This window comes from Ciona intestinalis, chromosome 2 (assembly GCF_000224145.3).
Source record: "Ciona intestinalis chromosome 2, KH, whole genome shotgun sequence".
Classification (NCBI taxonomy): Eukaryota; Metazoa; Chordata; class Ascidiacea; order Phlebobranchia; family Cionidae; genus Ciona; species Ciona intestinalis.
The window spans coordinates 976,114-992,304 of NC_020167.2; the positions used below are offsets into that span (position 1 = coordinate 976,114).

The window sequence follows — 16,191 nt, forward strand, 5'->3', positions numbered from 1 at the left end:
AGAACAGTAGTATTTCGTCTTTACAACAAATGTTGTCAATAAATCCAAAGTTCGTAACGTATCCAAACGTTCTAAAGACGTGTGGGTTTGTAACACTCAATGCGAATAACAAGGGTGGACCTGTCGTTCTCTGCTGTCTGAATAACTTAAAAGCTCACGAGCTAGCACCGAAGTATAGTTAATACACGACACGGCGCAACAACGGCTATATTCGTCGGCGCATGCTATCTTGTTACTTGGGCGTTCTATATCGGAACGCAAACCCGACCGAATAATAACTGCGTCCGAATGCTATATATTCGTTAGTTTAGAATAGATTTTAAAATAAGGGAAAACGTCACAACTTATAGCAGGAATAAAAGACACGATAAATTAGGGTCGTGTGTCTGGAGTCGTAGCGGGACATGTTTGGTACATACAACAAAATTTACGTACATAAAACAATTTCTTATTCCACTTTTACACTATTTGACACACTTTTCTATAGTTATAACAAAGAAATATACATTTGATAAATTCTCCCGACCTTAAAGGTTTTTTTTAAATTCTAAACAGTTTTAAAATTGGACTTATTAATACTTAACAGATGCTATATCTTCGACCACACAGCCACTGTACGGACAATTGTTTAAGTTTACTGAAAAATTGTTGTTAATTTTATTTTTGTTTGCTTTGTTTACTCAGTTTGGCTGCAGTAATAGAAGTATTTTGACCAAGGTAGCAGTAATACAAGTGTTTTGATTTACACATTTGATTCGGTTCGTTATCCGTATATATATGTGAGAGAATTTACGTTCAACATATTGCCCTGGGCGGTTGGAAACTGGTTTGTGTGCTTTTAGTTGACACAAACTCTGTGGCGATAATAAGTGATCGGACCTCTAGATATAACAATTTGTTGAGAGAGGGTTCTAATTTAAACCTGAAATATATTTAAGTTTAGAATTATCCAGTGTCAAGTGTATCAAACACGTTTATGGGATTATAAAGTTATATGACAAAGTTACGAATGTTAATATTTTTGCTGTATTAAATGTTAATTATTTTGACACTCTGAAAACATTACGTGTAGGCTACATTTATTTTGTCATTAAGTAAGACATTTATTGGTAGAAGGAGCGGTTTTTAAACTTTTAAGGATATTTTAGTTTGTTTTCATTAATATTACTCAATTTGTAGCAAAAAATTATACTTTAATATTAATTGGTACCACTTTTCTGTTATTAACAAAGTTCTTATGCATTTGTAGGATACAAGATTCATCGATTGATGTTTGAACGATAATATCAATTTATTATACAATCATATACTGTGGGTAACATGTTAAAAACCATAGCAGTAGGGCAGGACAAAAAATGTTAAAATTAGATTTTCAAACCGTTTAATATTATTTTGTTAAGTTTACGTGTATTTCTAATAATAAATTCACTTATTAATCAAAATTAACAAGAAATTGAAACTTTTCCGTCTTATCCTCTGTGTTTTCGAATTTGTAAAATTTCACCTGTATGCCAATCGCGAAATATAGTGGGGTGGGGAAAGATGGGACACTTTTTCATTCTATTTTATCGTCCCATTTGGAAGTAAACAAAAAGCATTCAAAGAATTATATAACTGTATCCTCACAACTCCCATTGGTCGTTGTTAATTGTTTAAAACACGATCAGGATATTTGGATATTCTGTGCTAAAGGTGTCCCGTCTCCCCCCACTTTACTATAACTCCTCGTGTGTTTTATAATATTTTGTTTGAATTGTTGTCAATTAATTAAGGTATGATAGTAATTAATTCGTAGTAGTATTTTGGAAATACCGTCCTTAAGTGTCCCGTATTTCCCCATTGTACTATATGTTGTATTAATGAAGTTTGATCTTCTTAGGTTTAGGAAATGAAATTTTGGTTATATACCTGGGTGCTTTGCCTGTCTGTTATTTCAGGTAATTTACACAATATGTTTGCTACGTCTAGTGCTTTTCCATTCGTTTATGTAACGAAAAAATATTACACCATTGTGTTACAAGAGCAGTATACGATCCTAAATCACATTGAAACCGACAAAATTTTGTAGTTTGTCAGATAAAACCATAAAAATCAGACCTGTAGTAACACGGGCAGAAAATATTGAATACACCCAGGATGCAGAACAATCGGCTCGGATCAATTAAAAAAATCAAAACATAAAAAAGTCAATATTTTATAGTTATTTGTTATATTGCATATCCGATGGAACTTAGGTTAGAAATTAAAAACAATAAAGTTCAGTAACTTTTTTTTCTGATCGAAAATGTTATGCATTATCTTTACTCGAGCTGTTTATTTTACTGTGATTTTATAGAAACTGTCGCTTTTTGTTATTTTTTTGTTATGTTTTTAAAACATATTAGCTGTTCATCTCTATCCATATACATTTCTCAATCAAGGTATAAAGCACAAAATCATGGCATTATCCAAAAACCGTTTATAAAATATGGAATAGGCCTAACATGTGCTTATGGGTGCCATCTTTCTCATCCTACTATCCATAACCTGTTTTTTAAATATGGAACGCTGACATGAGCTAATAATGGGTGCCATCTTTCCCACCCAAGTGTATTGCAAATACAATTTGAATAACATACTATAATATATATATAGGTATGAATAAAACTAATTTGACAATGTTTTTCTTTTAAGTAAAATCGGACTATCGCGGAGTTACTTTATCATGCAATCCAGAAAGTATTCGAATTTCTTTTAGTGACGAGTAAGTATTACAGATTGTATGATTAATAATAATTGACATTTTTTAACTTTAAATAAGAAAATGTTTTAAAACGCATGGTTCTCCGTTTTGTAGTATTTTAGCATTAATTTTGTTAATATGTTTTCTAGGTTTTTGATTCGTAACAATATCGACATAACTTCAGCATCACAATTGCACTTTGATAATCACCAACAAAGAGATTGTGCTTCTGAACGACTCGGACAAGAATACACCTTAACATTGTATCCACCATACAACACATGTGGTTCAACAGTACAGGTAAATCCAACAAATTGAACTGATGAAGCAATTACTAAATGACATATCTGTAACGTTGAAACGTTTTTGATCAGCACGACACCGGCGATTATGTATATTCAAATTCAGTCGTATTTACCACTTCGTCATCAAAGACTTTAGTTATGAACTTGCAATGTCAATATGAGGATAGATACGTCGTAAGTTCAAACGTCGCTTTGACTCCATATGTAAGGTAAGTGGTATTTAAACGAATGGATGTGATTTATTTACTACACGCTCGCGTATAGCAACGGCAGCAGTCATTAAATATACCAGCATGGGTGCTCTGTGTCCACTTACACTTACCAACAAAATCAATATTGACGTTGTTACTACATGTTTAACTTGTGGATGGTTAATTATTTTGGTTAATTACGATCTGGGTAAAATCGACGAGCCTTGAAGACGTAACCTATGGGTTATTAGAGACAGGCGCGCTATCTGCGCTGTGCCTCGCGACGTGGCTAATTATAACATGTGAAATACGTTTACAATTGAAACAGTTTGTACGACGGAGTATAAATTATTTAGTATTGAGTGTGAAAAGGGTAAGAATTAGACCAACATTATAGATTTTGTGGGGTAGTAAGATGCTGGTTTAGCTGGTTAGCGTATTCCATTAGCTGGTTAGCATATTCCATGATGTTTTGTGGTCGCTTTTTTAAAAACCCTTTAGCATTAGTATACGCTTTTAGAATACTATACATATATATTCGTTGTTGTTCACTATTAAATAGGACGATAGACATAAAAATCTGGATATCTCACCCCAACCTACTGTATTTTAAAAGTGTAACAGTTTATTTGTTACACTTTCGCATTTAGAAACCGTGCGAGTTAATTAGGCTACATAAATCTCCCCCTCTAATTAAAACCTCTTGTTCAGGACCTTAAACTTCATTACTGGACAAGGCAACCTAAGTATGCAAATCAATCTTTATCAAAGAAAAGATTATCACCCGAAAAGCAAACTTGGACAAAGGCCGTCTGTTTTAGTTGGTTAGTTAGTAACTCTTTTAAACCTACAATTGGGCAGGCCCAACAAGGTCGTATAACGCATTTACATTAAAAGAATACTTTTGGCAGGTGTACCAGTCTATGTTTCAGTCGATATGGATGATGTATTTGGAGATGACAGTATCGTGACATCGTTAAGCAGTTGCTATGCCACAACCGCCAGCGAATTTGAAATCATGGAAAATTATCATTACTTGATTACTGGAAAGTAATAACAGCACGGTTCATTATACACACACGCCGCCATAACTCCTTTAAATACGGTCAAATCAAATTGAGTTTTTAGACATAATTACATTTCTATAGATTTTGGTATTTAGATATAAACTTGTTAACCAGGGTTAAGAAGTTCTAACACTTATGTTGTATCGTTCAGATGCGCCAGCCCCACGGACCAGACCGTGAAAATTCTTAGCAACGGAATGTCAAGAAAATCTCGTTTTTCATTTGAAATGTTCCGCTGGAGAAACAGCGTAGAGTAAGTTAACCTAATAAAAAGCTCATGCAACTTGATAATGGTTGAGACTCGACTACAAAAAAGTATTTGTTTTTTCATTTATTTGCATGCCTTACAGGTATATTTATCTGCATTGTGAAGTCAAAGTGTGCAATAGAACTTCGGATGTGTGCTCTGGTAGTGGCGTAAGTATTTAAGTATTGCAAAGTGGATTGAGTGATTTATGTTATGGTCAAGGGTGTAGCGTTTATAATCGTTTGCTTAATAGTTATTAAATATCTGAATAGTTCCCGTTTAGCTTTTGGTATACCTTTTCACGTACTATTTTTTAAATGAGCGAGACTACAAAGTCGAGATGTTTCTTATATTTTATAGTATGGTAATAATAACCTTTTAATACCGGCAACATTTTAAAGAAATATATTAAAACATATTATACGATTTGAAAGTCAAGTTCAACGCATCTGTCTTGTCTTACCCTATAGTTTGACAGTTATACCGGTGTTACTGAAGAATCGGCGTGTGTCCTTGGGCACGACACACATAACAGCAATTTTTGGAACCCAGTGGTCACTAATGGTTTGGCCAAATTATAACATAGCCATACATAAAAAAAATTAACAAAAATCCCTCCAAATCAAAAACACACGCAGGGTAAGGCGGGACAGTTTAAAATCGTTGTTATTTTTAATTATTAAATTAATTTGTTATTAAAAACAAACAAAAATACTATTAAATAAAATTTAATGCTTTGAAACCATGTTTAAACCTTGTATTTCTTGCCCTACTACTTTAGTTTTTAACATGTTACCTACAGAAAATTGACAATAAATATTAGAGAAGTTTACATTTTTGCCACAAGTTGGATATTGCTGCACTTTTTTGTAGTAGTTACTTCTAACAAATTATAAGTGAAAATGACTGAATTTCGAATGTGTTTATCATATTATATCTAAGTATTATATCAGTATAATATTATGTTTGACTTATCCCTAAGGTATAAACTATTGAAATATTGTATTAAAACAAACAATGCAAAGCTTTGGCAACAAAATCCTACAAAACTACAATACGGGGTAAAACGGGACGAACAATGAAATATTTTTATATTAATAGTATTCTGCAACTTGTAGTTAACCTTCCAAATATAACCGGATTGGCTAGTTTCTTGCAAAAAAGCTGCACATATTAAAACCATAGGCATAACACGGCTGTATATATTAACAATGGTATTTTAACATTTAGTCGTTGTGCAATGGTGTGGCGGGTTGGAACGACCGAAGAAAACGTGACGTCGACTCCAATGAAAGAGATTCGGTTGGTAATACTGGATATACTTCGTTGGGGCCAATTCTTATGGGGCAACTAAGCACATCCGGAAAAGCTAAACTCGAAACTACCTTGAAAGAAATCCCACAAAATAACAGTACGTACAAATGTTTGCATTAAGTACATGGCGATTTTTCCACGACGACATTTAACTTTAATGCAGTACGTACAAATATCGGCTTTAAATGTCCACGACGACATTAAAACTTTAAATACGTACGTACAAATATCTGCTTTAAATACATAATATTTTGCACGACGTCTTTGTATATACACAGACTTAATTTACAGAATACATCACTGCTTACATCTTCGGCTCCTTGGCCGTCGCGTTGGCAATCATTGGTATCGCATTGGTTGTTGCATTTGTAACAAAGCATCGAATTGCAAAGAACAACAAAGCCTTAAGTAAAGTATCCACACCGACATCTAGCAGATCAAATTACAGTGAAAAGCATCTGCCGGGTTTAATATGAAGCACCGCTAAACTTCCTGTTTAGATACTGTTGTTTAAAGTGAACTGGATGGGTCAAAATAATTATTGTGTAAATAATTTTAATGGTATTCAGTATTACAGCATAATACAGGTTGAATATACTAAGTATATAAATTTGATTATAAAAGATCTGTTTTACTTAAAGTAGATATCACTGCCGTGATTTCATGTTCGTATTCTTAAGAACACCGAGTGTAAAAACTACTTTATACAATCCAAAATGTTAATGCAGTAATACAAATAAAGTTAGACATGTGAAACTAATGTTTTTACCATTGGTTTGTGTTAACATAGAGTACTCTGGGGGAATGGGACACCTTTAGCACATATTATTCAAATATCTTGATCTTGTTTTAAACAATTAACAACGGTCCATGGGGGTCGTGGAGATACGATTTTATAATTATTTGAACGTTATTTGTTTACTACCAAATAGGACAAGAAAATAGAATAAAAAGGTGTCCCATCTTTCCCCACCCTACTATATAGATAAAGAGCGCCAGGCTACGTACACAAACAAGAGAGTCCAGCTCTAGTTAGAGGCCACATGTTTGGCGTACATTAATGTGAAGCAAACTACTGAATCAAAACTCCCACGTCATCCGCCGAAAGCAAACACTATATACGCTTTTTTTTACGTCTAGTACTTTTGCACTTTCGCAACGCTTCGTTGGGTAATTTAAGCGGTAATTGGAATCTTATTAAACGCAAAAATTAAAAGAATCATATGCAATCGAAAATAATGCAACGATTGCGATAATAATATTAAGAATTTGTTACAGTTTTTTATTTAAAAAGCGCTTTCGTTTTTAACTGTAAAATATAAATATGGATGAAGAGTGTATATAGCTTTTGTATTTTAGAAACCAGAAACGGTCAAAAGTGAGTCAGTGAGTGACATATTTTCTTGCGGAAGAAGTGCAATGCCGTTTTTTCAGCGATTGGATATGCGGTTTGACACGCATTTTTTCACAAGCCGTTTTGATTTTAAACCTTTACATTTGGGAATCTCTATCCATATTCCATATACCCCCTTTTTTGTCGATATACCCCTTTTGGTTCTTGCCTAAAAACACAAACGCCAACACTGGTGGTGACAGCAGCAAACGAATTTTTGTTAAATATTTATTTGCTACGAAAAATATAAGTTTAATTTTTACACTAAAATAATTGCAATGTTATTAATATATAAATTACAGGGACTAAAAAACTAATTGCAAAAACAGTGTTATATGAAACTAAATAGCACCGAATCAATTTAATTTAAAAGAAATAAAATATTGAAATAACTTTTAAAAAACATTGCCAAATATGTCTGTTGGCAAATACAAATGTATGTGGATGGGCAAAATAACATGTGTTGTTTCATTGCTGTGATCATACACAATGTTTATTAATTGAGCCAATCAAATAAAGTCAACTTTTATTCGTGGGGTTGGAGTTAGTGCTTGAGAGTTATAAATTATTGTGCAAAGGTTTTCAGAGATAAACTAATGACTTAGAATGTTTGAGAAACCATTAAAAGCTTGAACAGTTTCAATAAAACATCTGAAAAGTGAAGGAAAAAAACATAACGAAAAAAAATGAGTAATTTTTAAATACATTGAAACATCATACTCCCCAGCAATTTCGCATCATGTTGATAAAATCACCATCATTTGCAACAGTTAAACTAACACCTTCATAATACTCATCAAACTCAACGTAAGATATTTGTCCATTGTTCTTAGAACTTAACTCATTAAATGATGTCATGAAGTTCTCTTTCATCTCTGTCTCGGAAAATTTATCTGTGAAAAAAACACACTATTTAATGCTGGTTTATTTAAAAAAGAACAAATTGTTTGCTAAAATATAAATTTAAAAATAAATCCCTATTCCCGCATTCTTAACCAACCCTTTGACTGCGAGTTTCATTTTCAATTTTTAAACTATTAACCAGGCCCAACCTAATTGATTTTGCAAACAAAGCATAGTAGCTAGACCAAAACTTTCTTTAGGAAGTTTGTGTAGTATCAAATTGTCTTCAAATTGATAATGTAGTAGAACCAGGGAACATATATAGTTACGCCAGTTCTAGTGTTAGTAATTGACCAACCCAATAGTCTTTTGGAAGGTATTTATGTTAATGTGCGATGTGTCTATGGCTGCAAAACCAATTTTAAAAATTCTGTGAATCTAACCCTAATCTGGTGCTCATAAAGTAGAAAAATTCTTTACACGGTCATTAAAAGGTGATCGAAAATTCAAATTAGACAAAAATCACATTTTGTATCTATATTTTATCCCTCACAGTCAAACTTTATATCCCCTGCTTGCCAACTTAGACTCTCAGTTTACATCTTTATTTATTACTTTTATTGACGTAAAGGTACATGATTGTTGGCTTCTTTATTTTATTATTCTGAATTATTTTATGTTTTTTTTTTATGCAGACTGGTGATGCCATATAAGGGATATATAGCAGAAGTGACAGAATGCATGTTTCACATTGGACTTAATTTTAGTCCGTTACAAATTTGGTAGCACCTGTTTACGGTCCCTTTAATCAGTGCATGTCCGCTATGTCCACTATGTCAGCCAAGTCCGCTATGTCCGCAATATTCACTACATAGTGGACATGCACTAATTAAAGGGACCACTTGTTTGTGGCAGCAAAGCTGTTAGAAAAATATCATATTGGAACAAAATTAAATGAAAACACTTTCTTACCAGCAACGACAAGTGGATGATTCTTCACACAATAGAGTTTCTGCATATCAAGTAACTTCACGTACCCAGTTTTATGAGGATCAATCTTTTTAAATACCTTCCTAACAATTGAGTTTCGTGTTTCATTCATTTCACCTAGAAAAAAAGGATTTTGATGTATTAGCTGAGAAGGCTGAGCTCTGGACAATAATGCTCATAGCTTATAACTTTACAAAGTAAGTCTCAATAATTAAATAGCAAAATTAATTATGGAAACTGCAACATAGAAAATTAACATCCGAAAGAATAACTGCTTTAAAAATTGACAAAAGCACATGTTCGCACAACGAGAACAACTGTTAAACAAAACAAGTATCAGTAGGGCCACATAGATGGCCAACAAACCTATGTGTTACATGGAACGTAAATTATATTTACCAATAAAGGATCTCATAAATTCTCCATAATCAATCGCTCCATCATTATTCTCATCGACCACTCTCCATACTGCTTGAAAATCCTAAAACAAAAAAGTACTGAATTTAGGCCTGGCTATTAGGTTGGATAAGGGTGTGCTCATAACTATAAGATACAGGTTTCAAGGGCTAATATTCTTACCATTCTGTGTTCATGTGTTTCTTACGCAAGGCGTATGATTGTAATTTTTATATATTACATTTATACCAAATGGCCACTGATATGTTTTCCAAGGCATTATAAACAATAGTATTAACTATTAATAATAACTTTATTTGTCACTTCGATTACAATAGCCAAGATTTAAAAATATTTTTAAACTAAAAGACAGAATACAGCGACAAAACAGTGGTCGTTAAAAACAAGTTACAGTTAAAAATATATTTACATTTAGTTTAAATAAGATAAGCCTGGTCGCTACACCTAAATAAAGGACTTTTAAAAGTCGTATCACACCTGAGGTGGAAGTGTCAGGTTAAACTTCTCCATCGCACGTTGTAGTTCCTGTTTATCCAACCTACCATCCCCAGATCGATCAAGTTGTCGGAATAACTTGCCCAGCCCAACCACGATACTAACACTACGATCTCCAATCTTTTGACGTATTAATGCTGCATGTTTATACTTCATGTTAAAGTCAATATTGAGGAACAATTACCGGTTAAACCATTCTAATGCATATTTGCTGGTTGGTTGTATAATTAAAAATACTTTTAAAAAAAATATACTTTTTGAACAAATTGTTAAATTTAAATATACGTCTACTACTTTTGGGATCACTTACATTGAACTTTTAGTGTAATTTTCCTATCATTTCGTTCCAGTGCTGTGTCTGAACCATCGCCACGGTCTGATGACTCCAAATCCCAATTAGAATTTGTTTGCGATGAAGTGACTTCACAAATTCTTATAACAAGTGTTGGGCTAAAAACAAGTTATTTATACACATTTATATAAAAGTAAATTGTCAGTTTATACCTATCACTACAACTAATTGCCTTATTTTGTGCCCACAATGGTATCACCGATGAGCCTTAAACCCGTTAACCTCTAGGTTAGAGACAGCCACACTAACTGTTGTGCCATGCGCCAAAAGTACGGGTTAGGTGATACGGTAAGGCACCCAAGAAGATCTGAGATTTAGGCCTAACAACTCAAACATTTGAATTATTTTATTATCAATATTGTCACAAATATTTATGGCAGTCAGTCGTAATTAAAAAAAAAAAATGAATTAATTTCCCAGTGTGTAATATTCATTTAAAGGTAATTGTGTGGAAAATTTAACTGAACATTAGTTTGGATCTGAATAAAATAAAAGTTAAATTTTCCTGAAAAGTTTGTGAATATGAAGGGTGTGCCTATTATTACTTATGATCATCATTTTAGGTGAACTTGAGGCTTTTAAATTAAAATCTTACTTTTGTTTCAGTGAGTCTGGTAAATGAGCGAGGTTTTTTGTTGAGAAACTGATATTTCTTCCTAAACCAAAATCAACTGCAGAATATTGTTTTCCCTTCCTTCGGCCAACAACATGACAATATTTTCCTCGTTCTATCAGAGGGAGTGCTTTGTTGGTGCTGTTTTATAAAAACAAGTTGAATTTATATAATTTTTACAAAACTCATTGTAACTTACTTCTTTCCAAAACGTCGATATTCATACACAGTCAATGTTTGGTCAATATGGAAATAAAAACCAAAGAGTTCACGGAGGGCATCCCGACCATCCCTAGTTATTATTCGACCTCCAAATGTTGTTCGACTTTTTAATTTCGATTCAGTTGATGCACCAACTGTGCTTACTCTGTACATGAACAATTTCATAGTTTTATTATAAAAAACATTATACTCAATAATGAATGCATGTAACTTGCTTTATCCACATGTGGCCTGAAATCAACAGTCGCTATAATACGGATGTCCTGAATTTAAGCAAATATATTAAAAATGTAAACTCTAGAATGCCAACTCTTAAACATTCAAATCCTAATACAACCACCATTTCAAGATAGGCAACCTGAAACATTATACGTACAGCTTTTTATATGTTGTAACCCCCTTATTAGGTTCAAATTTTCTCTTTAACTAAAAAACCATGTCCCAGGTTTAGCTTTAGTTTCTAAAACATCATTGGCTTACTGCGTGTTATGGAGTCGTCTGCTTCGAAATCTAAGCGGAGCAGCATTGATGTTGGACGATGGGTCACATGGATTCTGTCGAGACGGATCTTTATCTTGTTCTGCATCACTGATCACATGTTTAGATAATTGATCGATGAGAACTTGTTCTATGATGTCTTGTTTCTGTTTCTGGATCAATTGTTCTTCCTAAACATAAATAGGAAGAACAAAATACATTGATATTAAAAAATATATAAAGTACTGTCTGTGGGGTAAGATGGGACACATTTAGCACATATTATCCAATATCCTGATCGTGTTTTTATCAATTAATAATGGACTATGGGAGTTGGGAGGATATGGTTTCTTTAAATGAAAATTTGAAATTCTTTGAATGTTCTTTGTTTACTACCAAAAGGACGAGAAAATAGATTGATAATGTCTCATCTTCCCCAACCCTACTAAAACCATGGTTACACTTATGTTTACTCGAATGGTGTATTGGTATAAATGCCTTGAAATGTAACTTGCTTTTGTATACATCTTCTACCTTAACTCAAATAAATATCCTATATAGGAATCTTTACATTGTGGGTAAAATGTAACGGTCAAACATAGTATATCCGTTCACTGATAGTATCTGCTGATATTAACATTTTTTAATATTTAGCACCAATAAAAATAAGCTAATAATACACCAGTGCAATGCTTCATAGTTTAACATCTATGTGCGTTGTTTAACATTCACAATCACATGCTACAAGGTTTAGCACTGACCACTTGGTTGGAGCAATTAGCGTAAAGCACGTGGAGACACAAGTACACAGCCCCACATTAATTTAGTTCAATACGTACTGCTGCATATTTTCTTAACTCATGAAGTCCAGTATAAGGTTTAGATGTATATTCTGTTTGAAATTTTGCCATATCATCCACTGTATAACCAGTATCTACCTCCTGTAAAAACAACAAAAGTGTTACAGAGGCATATCAACAAAAAATCATAATTTTTGCATTAATAGAAATGCTCAAATGTCTAAATGGATCACCAAAGTTTTAAAAATAAAACACCTTTTTCAAAAAACGTGACAAAACCGCCAAAGTGAAAAAACGGCCATGCGACAATACAGAGGACTTCCCATAAAAACTGCCATTTATCTTTGACTGTTTCTAATTTATAAACTGAGAAAAATTAAAACGTAATAAACTGATCACACTCCATATTTTATATATTTATATATATTTCCCAAAAAAAAGCTTTTAATCAATCAAATCCGATTTTTTTATACGAAGTCCTATGTCATTCTATCTTTACATGCTTTTTTATGGTTGAGAAGGTACAAGCATTAGAGACCATTTTAAATAAAGAAAACTACGAAAAGTACTAAACAATGTTTTATGCTATACTATGTAAATGGTATTTTGCCAAAGAAATAAAACTGAACAGTAATGTACCTATGTTTAATTGCATAAATAAAGTAAGGCCTATCTCCCTATAATATATATTATATAGATATATATATTCTTTATTATAGATTTATAAAGCAGAAGCATCCATTGTAACAAATCCTCAAAAATATTTGAATATTAAAATAACAAACAAGAAACATTCAAAATTTGGTGACACTTTTTTGGAATCCCGCTAATTTTTTATCCCTTTTTTGATTTTGTAAAGTTTAATTTTGGTACTTATAGATCACATTTGAGCATCTCTATCTATACAAAGGTCAAATTGAGACATATCTAAACCAAAGTGAAGTTTTTGGTTGGTATGCCCCTCAACCCCTGTAAGGTTATACCTTTGGTGAGGGTGGTTTATCCACCATATCTTCGTCAAGATACCAGTATTTTGATTTATTCTTTTCTGTAGATTTGTTGTCTTTAACACCTAGTAAACACAGTATTATAGTTTACTTTTAAAACTAATAACAGTCTATATTATTATGAATTAAAAAGCAATGTTGTGGTTTATTAAAAAAGTTTTTAAAATTTCTATCTAGTAGTAAACATAAAAATATATATATCTAATTTAACACTACCAGGTGCCCCCATATTTTCTTCTTCTTTATCCACATGTGACTTAGAAACAACTGCCTGAATATGTAAATAAAAGTTTAAACATTGTACTATAACTAGTGCAATTAACCAATAGTAAGTAAGTACTATGCTTATTACTGGTGCAAATAACAGGAAATAATTAGTAATTACTTCATTACAGAGGCTGTTATTTACCAGTTTCTGGGGGCTTTTTTAAGGATTTTATTTTAAAATTTTTAAATAAAGGTATGTACACTATGTAGAATTATGTTGAACTGTTTTATCTGATAAAAAGCCCAAAAAAGTGGTGAGTACAAATATCTGGATTCACAACCACCCAGAAAACAAAAGATGTTGGTGGTTTAAGTAGAATAAATAACCAATCAAGTGGGCAAAAAATCTAGCTCCAAAATTTTAAACTTTTTATTATGATTGATATATATATAAAAAAAACTGCTGTAACACTTATAAATGTAATGTAACCCTTATCAACTTTTTGCAACTAAAATAAATTACCTTTAAATGTTTATTAATTGCAGGATTGTTATATGTTGTTTGATATGAAGCAGTGTTTTTGACATTTTTTAAAGTTGCTTTCTGTGGTTTATCTTGCATGAAATCATATCCATTATCCTTTCTTCTGTTAACATTGGTTGCATTTGAAGTTTGGTGAGTCTGTAACAATACAAAAAGCAAGGTTAAAAATATATTAGACAATGAGCAGTCTGCAGAGTATGGCAGTTCCTGACAAGATCTCAAGCATGCAAGACGGTTATTTTTCGCGTGCGCGTGCTATCATTAAGAATCTATGTGCAAAGCATACATTTTCAAACCACATTGGGAAATCTTACTGAATTTAATGGGAATTTTTTTTGTTTAAATAATTGGCGTGCGTTGGACAAATTATGGCGTGCACCAATAAACGTTTGTAAACAGAATCGCTCAGGCACCTGGCATACTATGCGGACTGAAGCAATACATGTATTAGAATTTGTTGGAATTGCCATATTACCTGTAATTTATCACCATGAGTGATATGTGTACACGGTCGATGTACAGTTCTCCCTATTCTGATATCAGCACTTGTCAAAGCATAAGGAGCAGAAAGTGAAGTTCCCCAACTTATATCTGATCTTGCAGTTGGGGACTGCACTGCATGAGACTTCTTTATTGGTTGTGCATGTTTGCCATCTTCTGGGTGCTCACCAACAAGCTTATCCAATTCCAGTTTAGGAACACTGGAACAATAATACACACTAGCTACCAAGTTCAGTGACATAAACTAATATTAACAATAAGATTTTAGAATTTGTATAAAATGTTTACTTATAAATCGGTAATTTTAAAACATACCTGTTGGGGCGTGGAGATTTACTCATTCTTTCTTTAAGCCTCACAAAGCTGACATCTTTATTTATTTATATTTCGGACAGCGATTTATGCTAACATCATTCCGTTCACATAACACACATAATTAAAATCGAAGGTAAGCGGCTTTAAACGATTTTAAGCAGAAACGAGAGAGCGTATCTGTATTGAATGGGCACGTATCATTTGAATAATAATTGTCATAGCATTCCATAATGATTGTACATTCAACTTTCGTTTTCTGTTGCTAAGACTCTGCTTTGGTGTAAAATATTTCTTCCTGTCTTTGTATTTGCGCACATGTTTCACGCCATATTGGCCTTCAAGTTGCTGTGTGGAGAAGCAGACGAGCTCTTCAAAACTCGGCTGTTTTCTGTATCTTGATGTCGTTTGTTCACCTAGTAAACTGAGTTGTAGACCTAGCGTTATGAAGGCGTCCTGTCCAGGACCAACATACACAACCATTAAAATGAAATACCTTGCTGCTACATAATAAAACACTATTAACTGACCTTCCGTAGCTAACAAAGCGGCAAGAAATTGCCTCTTTGAATCAAAACCAAATGGACCAAGACTATAATGCAACGCAGAGCCATAGAAATACCGAGTAGTCCAACCCATTGTTACGTAAAAGACAAATTAAACGGCAATTTGGGTCCAAAATAACACAGTAGGTATAGGGAGAAAGACTGTTTTTCGGTAAATTATAGAAAAACTTGACCCTAGAAACAAATTTAAAGGTTAAAAAATGTAAAAATCATGTTTTATTTGTTTTCTGTATCAAAAAAAGTCAAAATTAAAAGCGGTTGATTTGTGACATTTTAGTTATTTAATGCGGCTAAATTAATATATTTTTTCAAAAAAATGCTTGGTAAGGTAAATAAAAGCTGTTTTACACCGTTCCACAAAAGGAAAATACAAACAAAACCTAAAAAGTTCGTTTAAACCTATTGCCAAAGTCACGGCTTTTGCTCTATTTTAAACACACAAAGACGGCAGTTAGACTACTCGGTGTTTATACGACCACCCGATTCGACTCGTGATTAGCCTTAGACATGAGAGAAAGTTCGACAAATATTAGCGCATGAATGGGCGCAAAATAATACTTTCATACCATAGCGGTACGCGATTAACGCTATATATGGTTAAGTGCG

At 32.9% G+C, this 16,191-nt stretch overlaps 2 protein-coding genes across 3 annotated transcripts; one reads left to right on the top strand and one right to left on the bottom strand.

Annotated features, from left to right (window-relative positions):
• Positions 1-1,292: 1,292 nt before the first annotated feature.
• Positions 1,293-6,606, top strand: LOC100184343 (uromodulin-like). Of its 2 annotated transcripts, XM_026840819.1 has the most exons (11): positions 1,293-1,311; positions 1,880-1,937; positions 2,674-2,743; positions 2,872-3,022; positions 3,097-3,236; positions 3,930-4,042; positions 4,130-4,268; positions 4,437-4,538; positions 4,636-4,702; positions 5,763-5,943; positions 6,138-6,606. In XM_026840819.1, the coding sequence occupies exons 2-11, from the start codon at positions 1,889-1,891 to the stop codon at positions 6,320-6,322; spliced, it is 1,197 nt and encodes a 398-aa protein (XP_026696620.1). In that variant the 5' UTR covers positions 1,293-1,311; positions 1,880-1,888; the 3' UTR covers positions 6,323-6,606. The 2 variants fall into 2 exon arrangements, with proteins under 2 accessions (XP_026696620.1, XP_002126457.1); XM_002126421.4 differs by lacking the exon at positions 1,293-1,311 and having other exon boundaries at positions 1,665-1,937.
• Positions 6,607-7,459: 853 nt separating this feature from the next.
• Positions 7,460-15,468, bottom strand: LOC100178790 (calcyphosin-2). Its single transcript, XM_002126248.4, has 14 exons — positions 15,023-15,468; positions 14,682-14,907; positions 14,186-14,344; positions 13,672-13,726; positions 13,432-13,520; positions 12,488-12,589; positions 11,652-11,839; positions 11,149-11,316; positions 10,932-11,090; positions 10,295-10,434; positions 9,967-10,121; positions 9,472-9,553; positions 9,055-9,189; positions 7,460-8,132 (listed from the first exon to the last, which is right to left on the bottom strand). Exons 1-14 carry the CDS (start codon positions 15,046-15,048, stop codon positions 7,954-7,956), a joined length of 1,863 nt encoding a protein of 620 aa, XP_002126284.1. The 5' UTR covers positions 15,049-15,468; the 3' UTR covers positions 7,460-7,953.
• Positions 15,469-16,191: the final 723 nt, after the last annotated feature.